At 40.9% G+C, this 12103-nt stretch overlaps 2 protein-coding genes across 3 annotated transcripts in view; both read right to left on the reverse strand.

The window, feature by feature from the left end:
• LOC142160027 (uncharacterized) overlaps positions 1-12103 on the reverse strand; it is a 334423-nt gene that overhangs the window by 214187 nt on the left and 108133 nt on the right. The window lies entirely within an intron of this gene.
• LOC142159843 (uncharacterized) lies at positions 7483-11761 on the reverse strand. Of its 2 annotated transcripts, XM_075214644.1 has the most exons (4): positions 11665-11761; positions 10534-10739; positions 10064-10443; positions 7483-9714 (listed from the first exon to the last, which is right to left on the reverse strand). In XM_075214644.1, exons 3-4 carry the CDS (start codon positions 10146-10148, stop codon positions 7982-7984), a joined length of 1818 nt encoding a protein of 605 aa, XP_075070745.1. In that variant the 5' UTR covers positions 10149-10443; positions 10534-10739; positions 11665-11761; the 3' UTR covers positions 7483-7981. The 2 variants fall into 2 exon arrangements, with proteins under 2 accessions (XP_075070745.1, XP_075070744.1); XM_075214643.1 differs by lacking the exon at positions 11665-11761 and having other exon boundaries at positions 10534-11491.

A 12103-nucleotide genomic window follows, 5' to 3' on the forward strand; every position in this document is an offset into this window, starting at 1 on the left:
TTTTGTGGTCCGCTACACTTCCTGGTTATGCGGTCCACGACCCTTCCTGGTTATGCGGTCCAGCACACTTCCTGGTTATGCGTTCCACTACACTTCCTGGTTATGCGTTCCACTACACTTCCTGGTTATGCGTTCCACTACACTTCCTGGTTATGCGTTCCAGCACACTTCTGAATTACGTTTATTTGTTTATTACAAGATTCATCATGACACACTGCTAGAGACCATAAACTTACAGACAGTGCCGATATAATGCAAATTAAGTTCAAGGTGATAAATGCTGATTGTGAGCTGGAGTGTTACTATGTATGTAGTGTGTATGAATGTTGCACACACGCACACAAACTCGGGAGAGCAAACAAATTTTAGGCCCTGCCACCTGGTGCTAGGCTTTGATAGTTCATAAGATACACTATTACTATAATAGTATATATTAGTAGTAGTAGTAGTAGTAGTAGTAGTAGTAGAAGAAGTAGTATCAGTAGTAAATATTTATATAGTACCTCCATATCACACAGCACCTGTTATTCTAAAATATATATTTTTTTAAACTCATGCAGGTAACAAAAACATACACTAATTCCCTCTCTTACAATCTGCCAAGCGTCTATTTAAACTGCAAATCTATTCTCTCATGCCTAGGCATTTGTACCTGGCTAACCTTTTTAATACATACTTAGTGAACAATTTCCTTCCTTCCAGCGCATTTACATACCCAATTAAAGATTTGTATCCATTTAAAACATTTAGCAAGAAGAGGGAGGAATAAAGAGAAAAAGTAAAATAGCCAGCAATTTGGACTAAAAGCTGTATTTTGGGCAAACTGTCACTGAGATTCCCCCTCCCTTTTTTTTTGCTAAATATTTGGAGCACATGGTACACTGCCTACATTCAGAATACATATTATTTACAAATAAAATGATCTATTAATAATTTTATTTAGAAGATTTGCAGCTATTACAGCCAAAAGATCAGAATAGCATACGGATCCTGATACAATGTATATGGGCTTTAGACAAAATAAAACTAATGCAGAAAAATGTATGGCTCTTGACTAATCGTCTGTAGTTACATTGATTTTCTAATGCGTTTATATTGTTCTGTTGCTCATTACATGCAGCAGTTTATAATTTCTTGATGTTTTCTGGTGTATTTTGAAAGTTTCTTTTGCCAAATCAGTTACTGTTCAGTTCAAAGCCTTAATATAAAAAAATGGTCTTTCAATTTATCCGTAGTACTTGAATGTTATCTTTTATTTACATTTCTATTGTGCAAAGAAACAGTGCATGGTTTCTTGTTCCCCTTTATGTAGTAAAGCGAGAGATACAATCCAGCACAAATAGTTGCATACACAGAGGAATGGCCTACCTGATAATTAGGCTTCATTGTCTAGATCAAGAGATCACTGTTAGTTAGAGGGTGGGGTGATTTGGGGGAAATATGCCTGCAACTACAGTCTAGGACAGTGGTTCCCAAACTTTTGCAGTTCGCGGCACCCTTAGAGTCTCCATAATTTTTTCAAGGCACCCCTCCAAAATAATTACTGAGCAGTCCTGTTTTAGTAGTGGTTGGGTCAAAAAATTGTAATAAGTATTTAGGTCACGACAAAAATACTTATTTAGTTGTATGCAAAAATGCCCTCTCTGTATCCAGACACTCTGCCCCCTCTGCATCCAGACACTCTGCCCCCTCTGCATTCAGGCACTCTGCCCCCTCTGCATCCAGGCACTCTGCCCCCTCTGCATCCAGGCACTCTGCCTCCTCTGTCACGCTGTCCCCTCCTCTGCCCTCTGTCACGCTGGCCCTCCTCGCCCTCTGTCCCCTCCTCTGCCACGCTGTCCCCCTCCTCTGCTCCCTCTGTCACGCTGTCCCCCTCCACTGCCCTCTGTCACGCTGTCCCCCTCCACTGCCCTCTGTCACGCTGTCCCCCTCCTCTGCCACGCTTGCCCCCTCCTCTGCCCTCTATCACGCTGTCCCCCTCCTCTGCCCTCTGTCAATCTGTCCCCCTCCTCTGCCACGCTGTCCCCCTCCTCTGCCCTGTCACGCTGTCCGCCTCCTGTGCCCTCTCTCACGCTGCCCCCTCTGCCATGCTGCCCCTTGTCACGCTGCCCCTCTCTGCATCCAGGCACTCTGCCCCCTCTGCTGCCCCCTGTCACGCTGCCCCCCTCTGTCACCCTCTGCTGCCCCACTGTCCCCCTCCGCTGTCACACTGTCCTCTGCTGCCCCGGTGTCACACTGTCCTCTGCTGCCCCGCTCTCACACTGTCCTCTACTGCCCCGCTGTCACACTGTCCTCTGCTGCCCTGCTGTCACACTGTCCTCTGCTGCCCCGCTCTCACACTGTCCTCTGCTGCCCCGCTGTCACACTGTCCTCTGCTGCCCCGCTGTCACGATCCTTTTCACTCTGGCCCGCGCCAGCCATAAAAAAAAAAGAGAACACAGAAACTTACCAATCCGTCATGCATCCGGACCCAGCAGTAGAGAGGAGGCTGCTGGGTCCCGGCGCCCGACGGATTGGTAAGTTTCTGTGTTCTCTTTTTTTTTTTTATGGATGGCCCGCGGCACCCCAGTGACAGCGCCGCGGCACCCCTGGGAGCCGTGGCGCACACTATGGGAACCGCCGGTCTAGGAGATCAGCCAACGATGACATTTCATATTTTACAGTGGATAAGGCGATGTTGATGGGAAGTCTGATAGAAACACATCATTAACTAGTCAACTGAGGACAACAGTACTTGCTCCTTCATCATTATGCCTGTACACTGGAAAGACATGTAATGTGTGGTGAGAGTTGTCACAAGTATTGTGAACTTTCGCTGCAAAATATCTAGCCACTGTCGGGGCGGTACTGCCACTCAGCAAATCTGTCTGTGCGATTTCTCCTTATTCTGTCACTGATACACAACAGTTGGGGGTGACTAAGTCCAAGAGTCTTCCTGCTTTTGGTGGGCCCATACTGCCAAGCTAACCTGCATGCTTTGTAAGGCTCTCGCTAGCCCACACAGTCCAATACTGTCTTCACTTCTCAAGACTATACATGCCCTGTTCTGCAACAAAAGGGATTCCAAAGGCGGTGCTGCACAACTGTACAATAGCCCCTATAGTGGTAACAGAGGAAAAAGCCTAGATTCCTTCCCCAGCACAATTCTTTTTAAACTTCTGCTTTTCTAACACTGTCCTACTATAGATTAGCCAGCTAGCTCTGAGAAGTGTTGTCTATTGGCCAAGCATTTTAGGAAGGGATGACCTTGGCAGAGGCATGCTGTTCATATATCTTCCCTGCCTCCTGCCAAGAAGGCTCAAATGTGTCCAGGGCTGGACTCTGGGAAACAATAGGGCAAAACCCGCCACACAAGGAGCAAAGCAAAGAGGGAAAATAGTCCCAGGTTCAGGAAACATGATGGACGATTAGAACTAAAATATATACTAGGTGACATGATAAGCTATATATATATATAAATCTCGAGAAAAAAATTATATTGCCACTGTCTGTACAATGTATCTGATTCCTGCAAAATTGAGTTAGAAGCACTTTCTGACTTCCTAGATATTGGCTTTGTCCTGTTTTTATTTTTTTTTTACTACATTTTTCTGCTACCTGGTCCTGATTTTCTGCTTCCCTTTCAAAGTGGTACAGCATTTGTCTTTCAGCAGACTCCAGATGAGACGTCTTTGGGGGCTGCAACTTGTGGCTCCTAGTGGCGGAGTCAAAGGAGTATATTAACTAAGCAATGTTCTGATTAACTACCGCTTCTCTGAGCCACGCTGCCATTTTTTAAAATGACAATTTTATTAAAGACAAAGCCCATCGGGCTTTCTAATCAACATCATCATCATCATCATTTATTTATATAGCGCCAGCAAATACCATAGCGCTTTACAATTGGGAACAAACATTAATAAAACAATATTGGGTTATACAGACAGACAGAGAGGTAAGAGAACCCTGCTCGCAAGCTTACAATCTATGGGATTCTCAATTACTAACATCGATCTCTCTTCATCGTCATAAGAATGATGCAACCATTTTTAAAATCTCTTTCACTAAGGAGCAAATCTCATACTTCCTTTTAATTGAAATCCCATTGGGGCTAGTCACAATGACTGATTCCTTAGCTTTTTGTCTTTTTACCACATCAAATTCCACAGTTTCTCCCTCCCAAACACTCTGCAGATATTTTTGGGGATTGTTCCTTGTCATGGCAGTTCACCTTTCTTTTTATATCCAATACAATTCTTAGTTCACTTTCTACTTACCCACTCCAAGTTTAGTTAATTTTCCATCTTCTCACTCTCTAGGGCTCATTGACTAATAATGAAGATACCTATGAAAGTGTGATCTTAGATAGAAGGGCTCATTTGTTTGTTTCACTCAACATGAGGCCAGTCGCACCAACAGACTCTTCAATTGTTCACAGATTGTTCAGAATCTGTTTCTCATTCTCCCTCCTATACAATAGTTTTGGAGTGACGGTTGTAAGCAATAACACACCAATTTGTAGTGTCCGTGTTTTTCCACTCCAAAGGTAAAATAATTTTCTTATATATACAGTTCCATCTTACATTTTGCTCCCCGGTTTAGTCCTCTAATAGCAATGTATTACAATATATTTTTCCCATCATCATCATCATCACCATTTATTTATATAGCTCCACTGATTCCGCAGCGCTGTACAGAGAACTCATTCACATCAGTACCTGCCCCATTGGAGCTTACAGTCTAAATTCCCTAACGTACACAGACAGAGAGAGAGAGACTAGGGTCAATTTTGATAGTAGCCAATTAACCTACCAGTATGTTTTTAGAGTGTGGGAGGAAACCGGAGCACCCGGAGGAAACCCACGCAAACACAGGGAGAACATACAAACTCCTCACAGATAATGCCATGGAATTGAACTCATGACCCCAGTGCTGTGAGGCAGAAGTGCTAACCACTAGGCCACTGTGCTGCCCTACCTCTCACCGGGTATGAAATCACCAAGGCATGTATCTTGATAAAGCATCTGTACTTTTATAATATACACAGTACCATGAATTAAAGCCCGTGACTTTGCATCATTACAACCCTGGTAATACAGGTAAGCTTAAAATATCCTGCAGTAGAATGTCCGTGTTTCGTCCAAATTCTCAATAGTTTCATCAAAATTTTTACTCTTAGTTGTTATCAAGTTCCCTGGAGGAAGGCAGAGAACGGTGGCTCTAATCCACTGAAGAAATACGTGAACCCTGGAAGTGAAGTGAGGGTATGCTGCTCAAAGAGTGTCCTTAGCTGATCTGTCAATATTTGTTGAATTGATCTCCTCTTTCTGTCCCCTCAATAAACGGTTGGACACTGGTATCTACATTCACGTTTTGCTAATCAGAAAATATTGATGGAGCCGACTTCCTTTTAAACTCAAGTTGTACAGACTACGGAGCAAAAGGAACCCAAAATAGAATAAAGTGTACATCCATCAGCCACAACATTAAATCCACTGACAAGTGAAGTGAACCACATTGATCATCTGGTTACAATGACAATGTCACGGGTTGGGATATATTAGGCAGCAATTGAAAGGTCAGTTCTTGAAGTTGTTCTGTTGGAAACAGGAAAAGTGGGCAAGCGTAAGAATCTGAGCCACTTTGACAAAGGGCCACATTGTGATCACTAGATGACTGGGACAGAGCATCTCCAAAACGGCAGGTCTAGTATGGTGCTCCCAGTATGCAGTGGTTGGTACCTACCAAAAGTGATCCAAAGAAGGACAACATGTGACATGGTCATGGACACATAAGACTCATTGATAGGGAGCGAAGACTAGCCTATCTGGCCCAATACCACAGAAGAGCTACTGTAGCACAGATTACTGGAAAAGTTAATGCTGGCTATGACAGAAAGGCGTCAAAACACACAGAGCATCGCAGCTTGCTGCATAGACGCAAACTGGTCAGAGTGCCCATGCTGACCCCTGTGCACCACCGATAGCGCCTACAATGGGCACGTGAGCACCAGAACTGGACTATGGAGCAATAAAAGATGGTAGCCTGGTCTGAGGAAACACGTTTTCTTGTACATCATGTGGACAGCAGGGTGCATAAGCGGTTTATCTGGGGAAGACGCCAAGCCACGGAGACAGTGCAATGCTCTGGTCCATGTTCTGCTGGGAATCCTTGGGTCCGGGCATTCATGTGATGTTACTTTGATAAGTACCAAGTACACCCCTTCATGGCATTGGTTTCAGCAGGATAATGCGCCCTTGCCACACTGCAAAAATTGTTCAGAAATGGTTTGAGAAACATGACAAAGGTGTTGACTTGGCCTCCAAATTTCCCAGATCTCAATCTGATCGAGCAGCTGTGGGGTGTGCTGGAAAAACAAGTCCAAGCCATGGAGGCCCCACCTAGCACCTTACAGGACTTAAAGGATCTTCTGCTAACATTGTGCTGCCAGATACCACAGGTCTCCTTCAGAGATCTTCCATGGATCAGAGCTGTTTTGACGGCGCGAGGAAGACCTACACAATATTAAGCAGGTGGTTTTTAATGCTGTGGCTGATCGTTGTATATAGTGTGAACTGTATAAATCATTTACTCTAGTAAAATTCATATTCGCCTATTCACTGTGAAAGCTGGGCCTTTAATCAAACAAAAATGTCCTCTTGAATAGGTGAGTGTAAATTTTGCACAACCTTTACTGGAAAATGAAATTATTTACAACAGTACACACTACATAGTTACAGTGTAACATCCTATATTACATTTCTATCGCTCAATCTTTCTATGTCCCTGATGGTAGTTGGGCTCAGGTGTTATTGCATAACGTGGAAGTCAATAGAACCTTTTCAGCTTGACATATTATGAATCCTATGTAGTTTAAAACGAATTGTCTGGTATTTCTAGAAATAAAGGTGCATGCCCTTATATAGTGTTTCACTCGTCCATCATTGTGGGATTAAATTTCTATAAGTATTGAAAGTGTTTCCACTAACTGTATAATGTGAGGGTCTTTTGACTGATCCTGTTGTAACTTTATTGATTTGTCTGTCAATAAGGAGAAGTTAAGTTCTTAATGCATACGGGAGCTTCTTTCTGCACCCGATGGAAAGATGGAGGCAAGATCCGAGGTCACCTTCTCATTTAGATTTAAAGGTTTATTGCAGAGGCCCAAACTGGATGGCCAATGATTGCTGCAAGAAGCAACTGATCTTAAGTAGAGTAATTAAACCTTAACTTTCTTTCTTTTAAAGAGCGCTCACAATTTTTTTGTACGTGTCCCCTCACTGAGGGAAGGATTCTCCTTCGCTCAGTAAACGTGCACTTCCTAAGTATGCTACAGCTGGCGTGTCTCCATAAATATCTTCTACTGAAAATAAACTGTAAGCTACATCTAGGCAGGCTTTTCTAGGGCATTAAAAGTCAATATCACACTGTTTCAAACTCTATAGATCTAACCCAACTACTCTTACTTCCAAAAATGTACTATTCTGACAACAAAAACAATAATTAACACAATAGAATATACTTTATTAATACCAAAAGTATAAAAAACTCACACAGTAAGTGAAAACCACATGCAAATATCCACAATTTTACTTTCAGCACCACAGCACGCAACTGCTATATAGGTCAATTTTATTCTGCGTAACCCTGAGTTAATATATACATTATAGCATATATTTGTAAAGCTGTTTCTCTCGAAGAGGCATAATTATTTTAGTTGATGACATCAAGTGGTATTTGCTGTCTCTTAAAATGCTTCTTGATGAAAGGAGATTACCTTGTTTAATGGTGAGTACAACCCTGTCTATTTGCTAGAGATTCCTATAATGCAAAAATGAGGTATTCATTTACGCAATAATTTATTTTTAGATATGAATTATCTTGTAACAGTATTTCCTTTTGCATCAAATTGTTCTTTTAGGAATTGGAGTTTTGTTCATCTCCTGTAGATATTAATTGATAGGTAACAAGCTGTAAGTTACTGCTGAAGCATTATACACATTTAAACACAAATATAGTTTTTCTGGTGAACAGACTGGTGCCTAAGGAGGTCTGAGTTACATGAAAATCCTTTGCCACATTCAGAGCATGAATGCGGTCTATCTCCATTGTGAATCCTTTGATGCCTAACAAGAGCCGACTTAAACGAAAAACATTTCCCACAGTCAGGACAAGAAAACGGTTTCTCTCCCGTGTGAACCGTCAAATGTCTGACAAGCTCTGACTTACAAGTAAAGCCTTTGCCACACCCAAAACAAGAAAACGAGGCATCTCCTTGGTGAATAACTCTCCGATGTTTAGAAAGACCTGATTTTCTTATAAAACCTTTCCCACAGTCAGAACAGATAAAAGGATTATTCCTGAAGTGGCTAGTCTGATGCTGAAGAAAATGTTCACTGCTATAGAAACATTCTCCGCACTCAGGGCAAGAAAAAGTTTTCTCTTCTGCGTTAACTCTCTGAGGTTTACTGAGATTTGGGTTATCTCCAAAATATTTTCCGGTTTCAGAACATACGTATGATTTACTTTCTGTATGTACTTCCTGATGCAACAGAAAATGAGCTTTTGAAATAAAACTTTTCCTACATGTAGGACATTCAAATAGTTTTTGAACTGTATGAGTCTTCTCATGTGTAACAAGGCCTGAACGGCTAAAAAAGCATCTACCACATTCAAAGCATGAATACGGTTTCTTGATGTGAATTATCTGGTGTGTAACAAGTTCTAGTTTACTGTTAAAACATTCTACACAGTATTGACATTTATATAGCTTATCTTCAGTCCCATGTGACTTTAACACAGATTTATGGTTCAACGGCATCCTACTGTTATCACACGGAAGTGGTTTTGGTGCAACGTGACTTTCTTTATGTGCAACCAGATTTGACGTAGTAGAAAAACACATTCCACATTCAGTGCAGATAAAGGATTCAGACGGTGCATGAACAAGCTGATGTTTAAAAAGTTGTGACTCACTTGGAAAATGTTTCTCACACTCTGAACAGTTATAAGTCCGGTCTGTGCTCGGTGTTGTTTGGGGGTACAGAGAAACCGGTTTATTATATGGTCTGTTAAAATTAGATTGAGGCTTTCCCAAGTCATCTTTACATTTTGCCTTTGTATTGACGGCCCAGTTATATTGTTCCTTAGTAGTCGTATATTGTGTCTGTTTGGAATCTGTGGATGTATAAAAGTCAGTGAGATTTCCTTTTTCACATTGTATGGATTCCTCATTAATATGAGTAGATGTATACGGTGTGTGATCTATGGGTGTATACATGTCTGAGCCTGTGATATTTCCTTTTCCACATGAGACAGATTCCTCATTAATAGGAATAGATCTGTATTGTGGATGTTCTGTGGGAGTATAACTTTTGGTACTTGGGAGGTTTCTTTCTTCACAGGAGACAGATTCCCCCTTAATACGAGTAGGTGAATATTGTGTATGATCTCTGGGTGTATAAAGGTCAGTGGGTGGGAGATTTCCTTTGTCACATGAGACGGATTCCTCTTTAATTTGGGATGTATATAGTAAATTATCTGTTGGTGTATTAATGTCTGGGACTTTTACTTCTCTACAAGAGACCGAATCTGCTTTCATAATTTTCAAACAAATGCTTGTATTTTCATCATCTGTTGGAAAGATGGCAATATGACTTTGATCTTCACTTGTACACTCTGATGAAGAAACATTGGTGGGAAATCCTCCAGGAGTGTCACCATCTTCATGCAAATCTGTTCAAAACAAGTGCATTCTCTTAGTTAGCATTTTCAATGGGTATAATATACATATCCCATTTAATAATGTTCTGTATTATTATCGTCAAGAATTCATATGTCAGAAATATATGGTTTTTAGAATGCTACATCAATGCAGGGAATTGTGTAGTGTCTGATAAAATGACATTGTGATTGCAATTTATATATATAATATATATATATATATATATATATATATATATATATATATATATATATATATATATATATATATATATATATATATATATAGTGTTACTGCTCTATGACCCATGTGATATACACATATATAAGTACACATTTTCTTAAACATCCCTCCGCTTACCCAGTTGTGTGATGGGCCAGTGGTTCTCCATCATGACGTCCTTGTACAGATCCTTGTGTCCCTCTAAATACTCCCACTCCTCCATGGAGAAATAGACAGTGACATCCTGACACCTTATAGGAACCTGACACACACAATGATACAGTCATCACCCAGACACATCCCCTGGTGTTACTGTATAATGTCCCATTCCCAGCAGTCACCTCTCCAGTCAGCAGCTGAATGATCTTGTTGGTGAGTTCTAGAATCCTCTGGTCATTGTTTCTCTCATGTATCAGTGAGTGAGGTGGAGGTTCCATGATGGGGCTCTGTCCTCCTGACACATGGGCGCTGCTGGTCGGTGATGTACATGCACTACGCTTCTTCTCAGCAACATAATGCTATTTATGCAATAAACAGGAATAAACAACACTATACAGAAACGTAACTTGGATAATACCTGTCACTGTGCCATTACCAGAATCCCTCACCTCTCCAGTCAGCAGGTAGATTATCCTCAGAGTCAGATTTAATATTGTGTCAGTCATGTGACACCTGTCCTTTTCCATTTTCAGTCAGATGATCTACACAGGATGCTTTCACCTTGAAACGGTCTCTTCTTCATGCAACCTGTCTTCCAGAAACTAATAAGCCCATTCCTTACAGTATATCTCTATCAGATAGAGATAAGAAAAGACTGGATAGGAGAAGATATACAAGTTTATATACACCAATGTATAATGTGTATTATTAGAAACATATGTGTCTGGCATTAATACCACCAGCCTGTAAAAGTGGGAGGAATAAAAAAAAAAAAAAAACAGCCCCTATCTGTATATTAGTATGTGAATGACCAGATTATTTCCAACTTTAATGTGTATTATATGATACTGACAGAAATAAAACCAACTCCACCTGTTTATATGTGACAGACATTAACCAAGCCCCTATGTCTTATATTGTGTCTTATATGTGTCCGACAGAAATATAATAAACTTCAAAGCGTATAATGTGTATTATACTCTATGTGACTATGTATTTATACAAATATTATATATTCACAATTTGATAAAAATGTGCACTAAAAACCTATTTTTTTCAGATATATTGCTTACTACAGAGCCTAATACACAAATGTTTGTTATTGTGATTAGTAGGTCTTTAGTGTCTAAAGTGTGCTCCTGCAACGTTGTCCTGTATTATATAAAGTTCATCATACATTTCATACCTTTGTCAAATTTGGGTGTTCAGACTAAATATCGCATTCTATTGTTACTGACAGAAATATAACTCCATTATAAGTTATTAATATGTGTCTGACAGGAAAACGACCAGCTACAATGTGTATTATACTCTGTGTGAAGAATATGTGAATGGCAGGAAAAACAGCCTGCCATAATATGTATCATAAATGAGCATTACCAACTCTACAACGCTAAATATAAATGAAATATAGATGCAATATATATATCAACCACCACACCCACCTACATAAATAGCATTAAATGTCATTACAATAACCTTCCTGTGATATAAATCGGACACAATGCTAATAATGTAAATAGATCACACTTATACAATCAGAGTTTAATTCCGAAAAATGTGTTACAAATCATACCGACCAGATACTATGGTGATAGCTAGAGCCAAAATATCGGAAAGACCTGCTGACATCACCAGGTCATGTGACTGCTGTAATCACGTGGCTTAAATGCTAGCTGCTCCTTCTGGCGTCACCAAGTCATGTGACAGCTGTAGTCACGTGGCTTAAATGCTAGCTTCCCCTTCTGGCGTCACCAAGTCATGTGACAGCTGTAGTCACGTGGTACACAGGGCAGGCTGCAGTGTCCCTGTGTATCTATGACAGTAATGGTGACATCACCAGGTCATGTGACAGCTGTAGTCACGTGGTACACAGAGGAGGCTGCAGTGCCCCTGTGTATGTATCTATGACAGTAATGGTGACATCACCAGGTCATGTGACAGCTGTAGTCACGTGGTACACAGAGGAGGCTGCAGTGTCCCTGTGTATCTATGACAGTGATGTGACATCACCAGGTC

The sequence above is a fragment of the Mixophyes fleayi genome, chromosome 6 (genome assembly GCF_038048845.1).
Source record: "Mixophyes fleayi isolate aMixFle1 chromosome 6, aMixFle1.hap1, whole genome shotgun sequence".
In the NCBI taxonomy this organism is placed as follows: domain Eukaryota; kingdom Metazoa; phylum Chordata; class Amphibia; order Anura; family Limnodynastidae; genus Mixophyes; species Mixophyes fleayi.

Excerpts from the sequence above, each read along its gene's own strand:
- LOC142159843 (XM_075214644.1), bottom strand. The coding sequence starts at position 10,148 with ATGGAGGAGTGGGAGTATTTAGAGGGACACAAGGATCTGTACAAGGAC. Across the intron at positions 9,715-10,063 it reads CTGGCCCATCACACAACTGG|ATTTGCATGAAGATGGTGAC; the intron begins GTAAGCGGAGGG and ends TGTTTTGAACAG.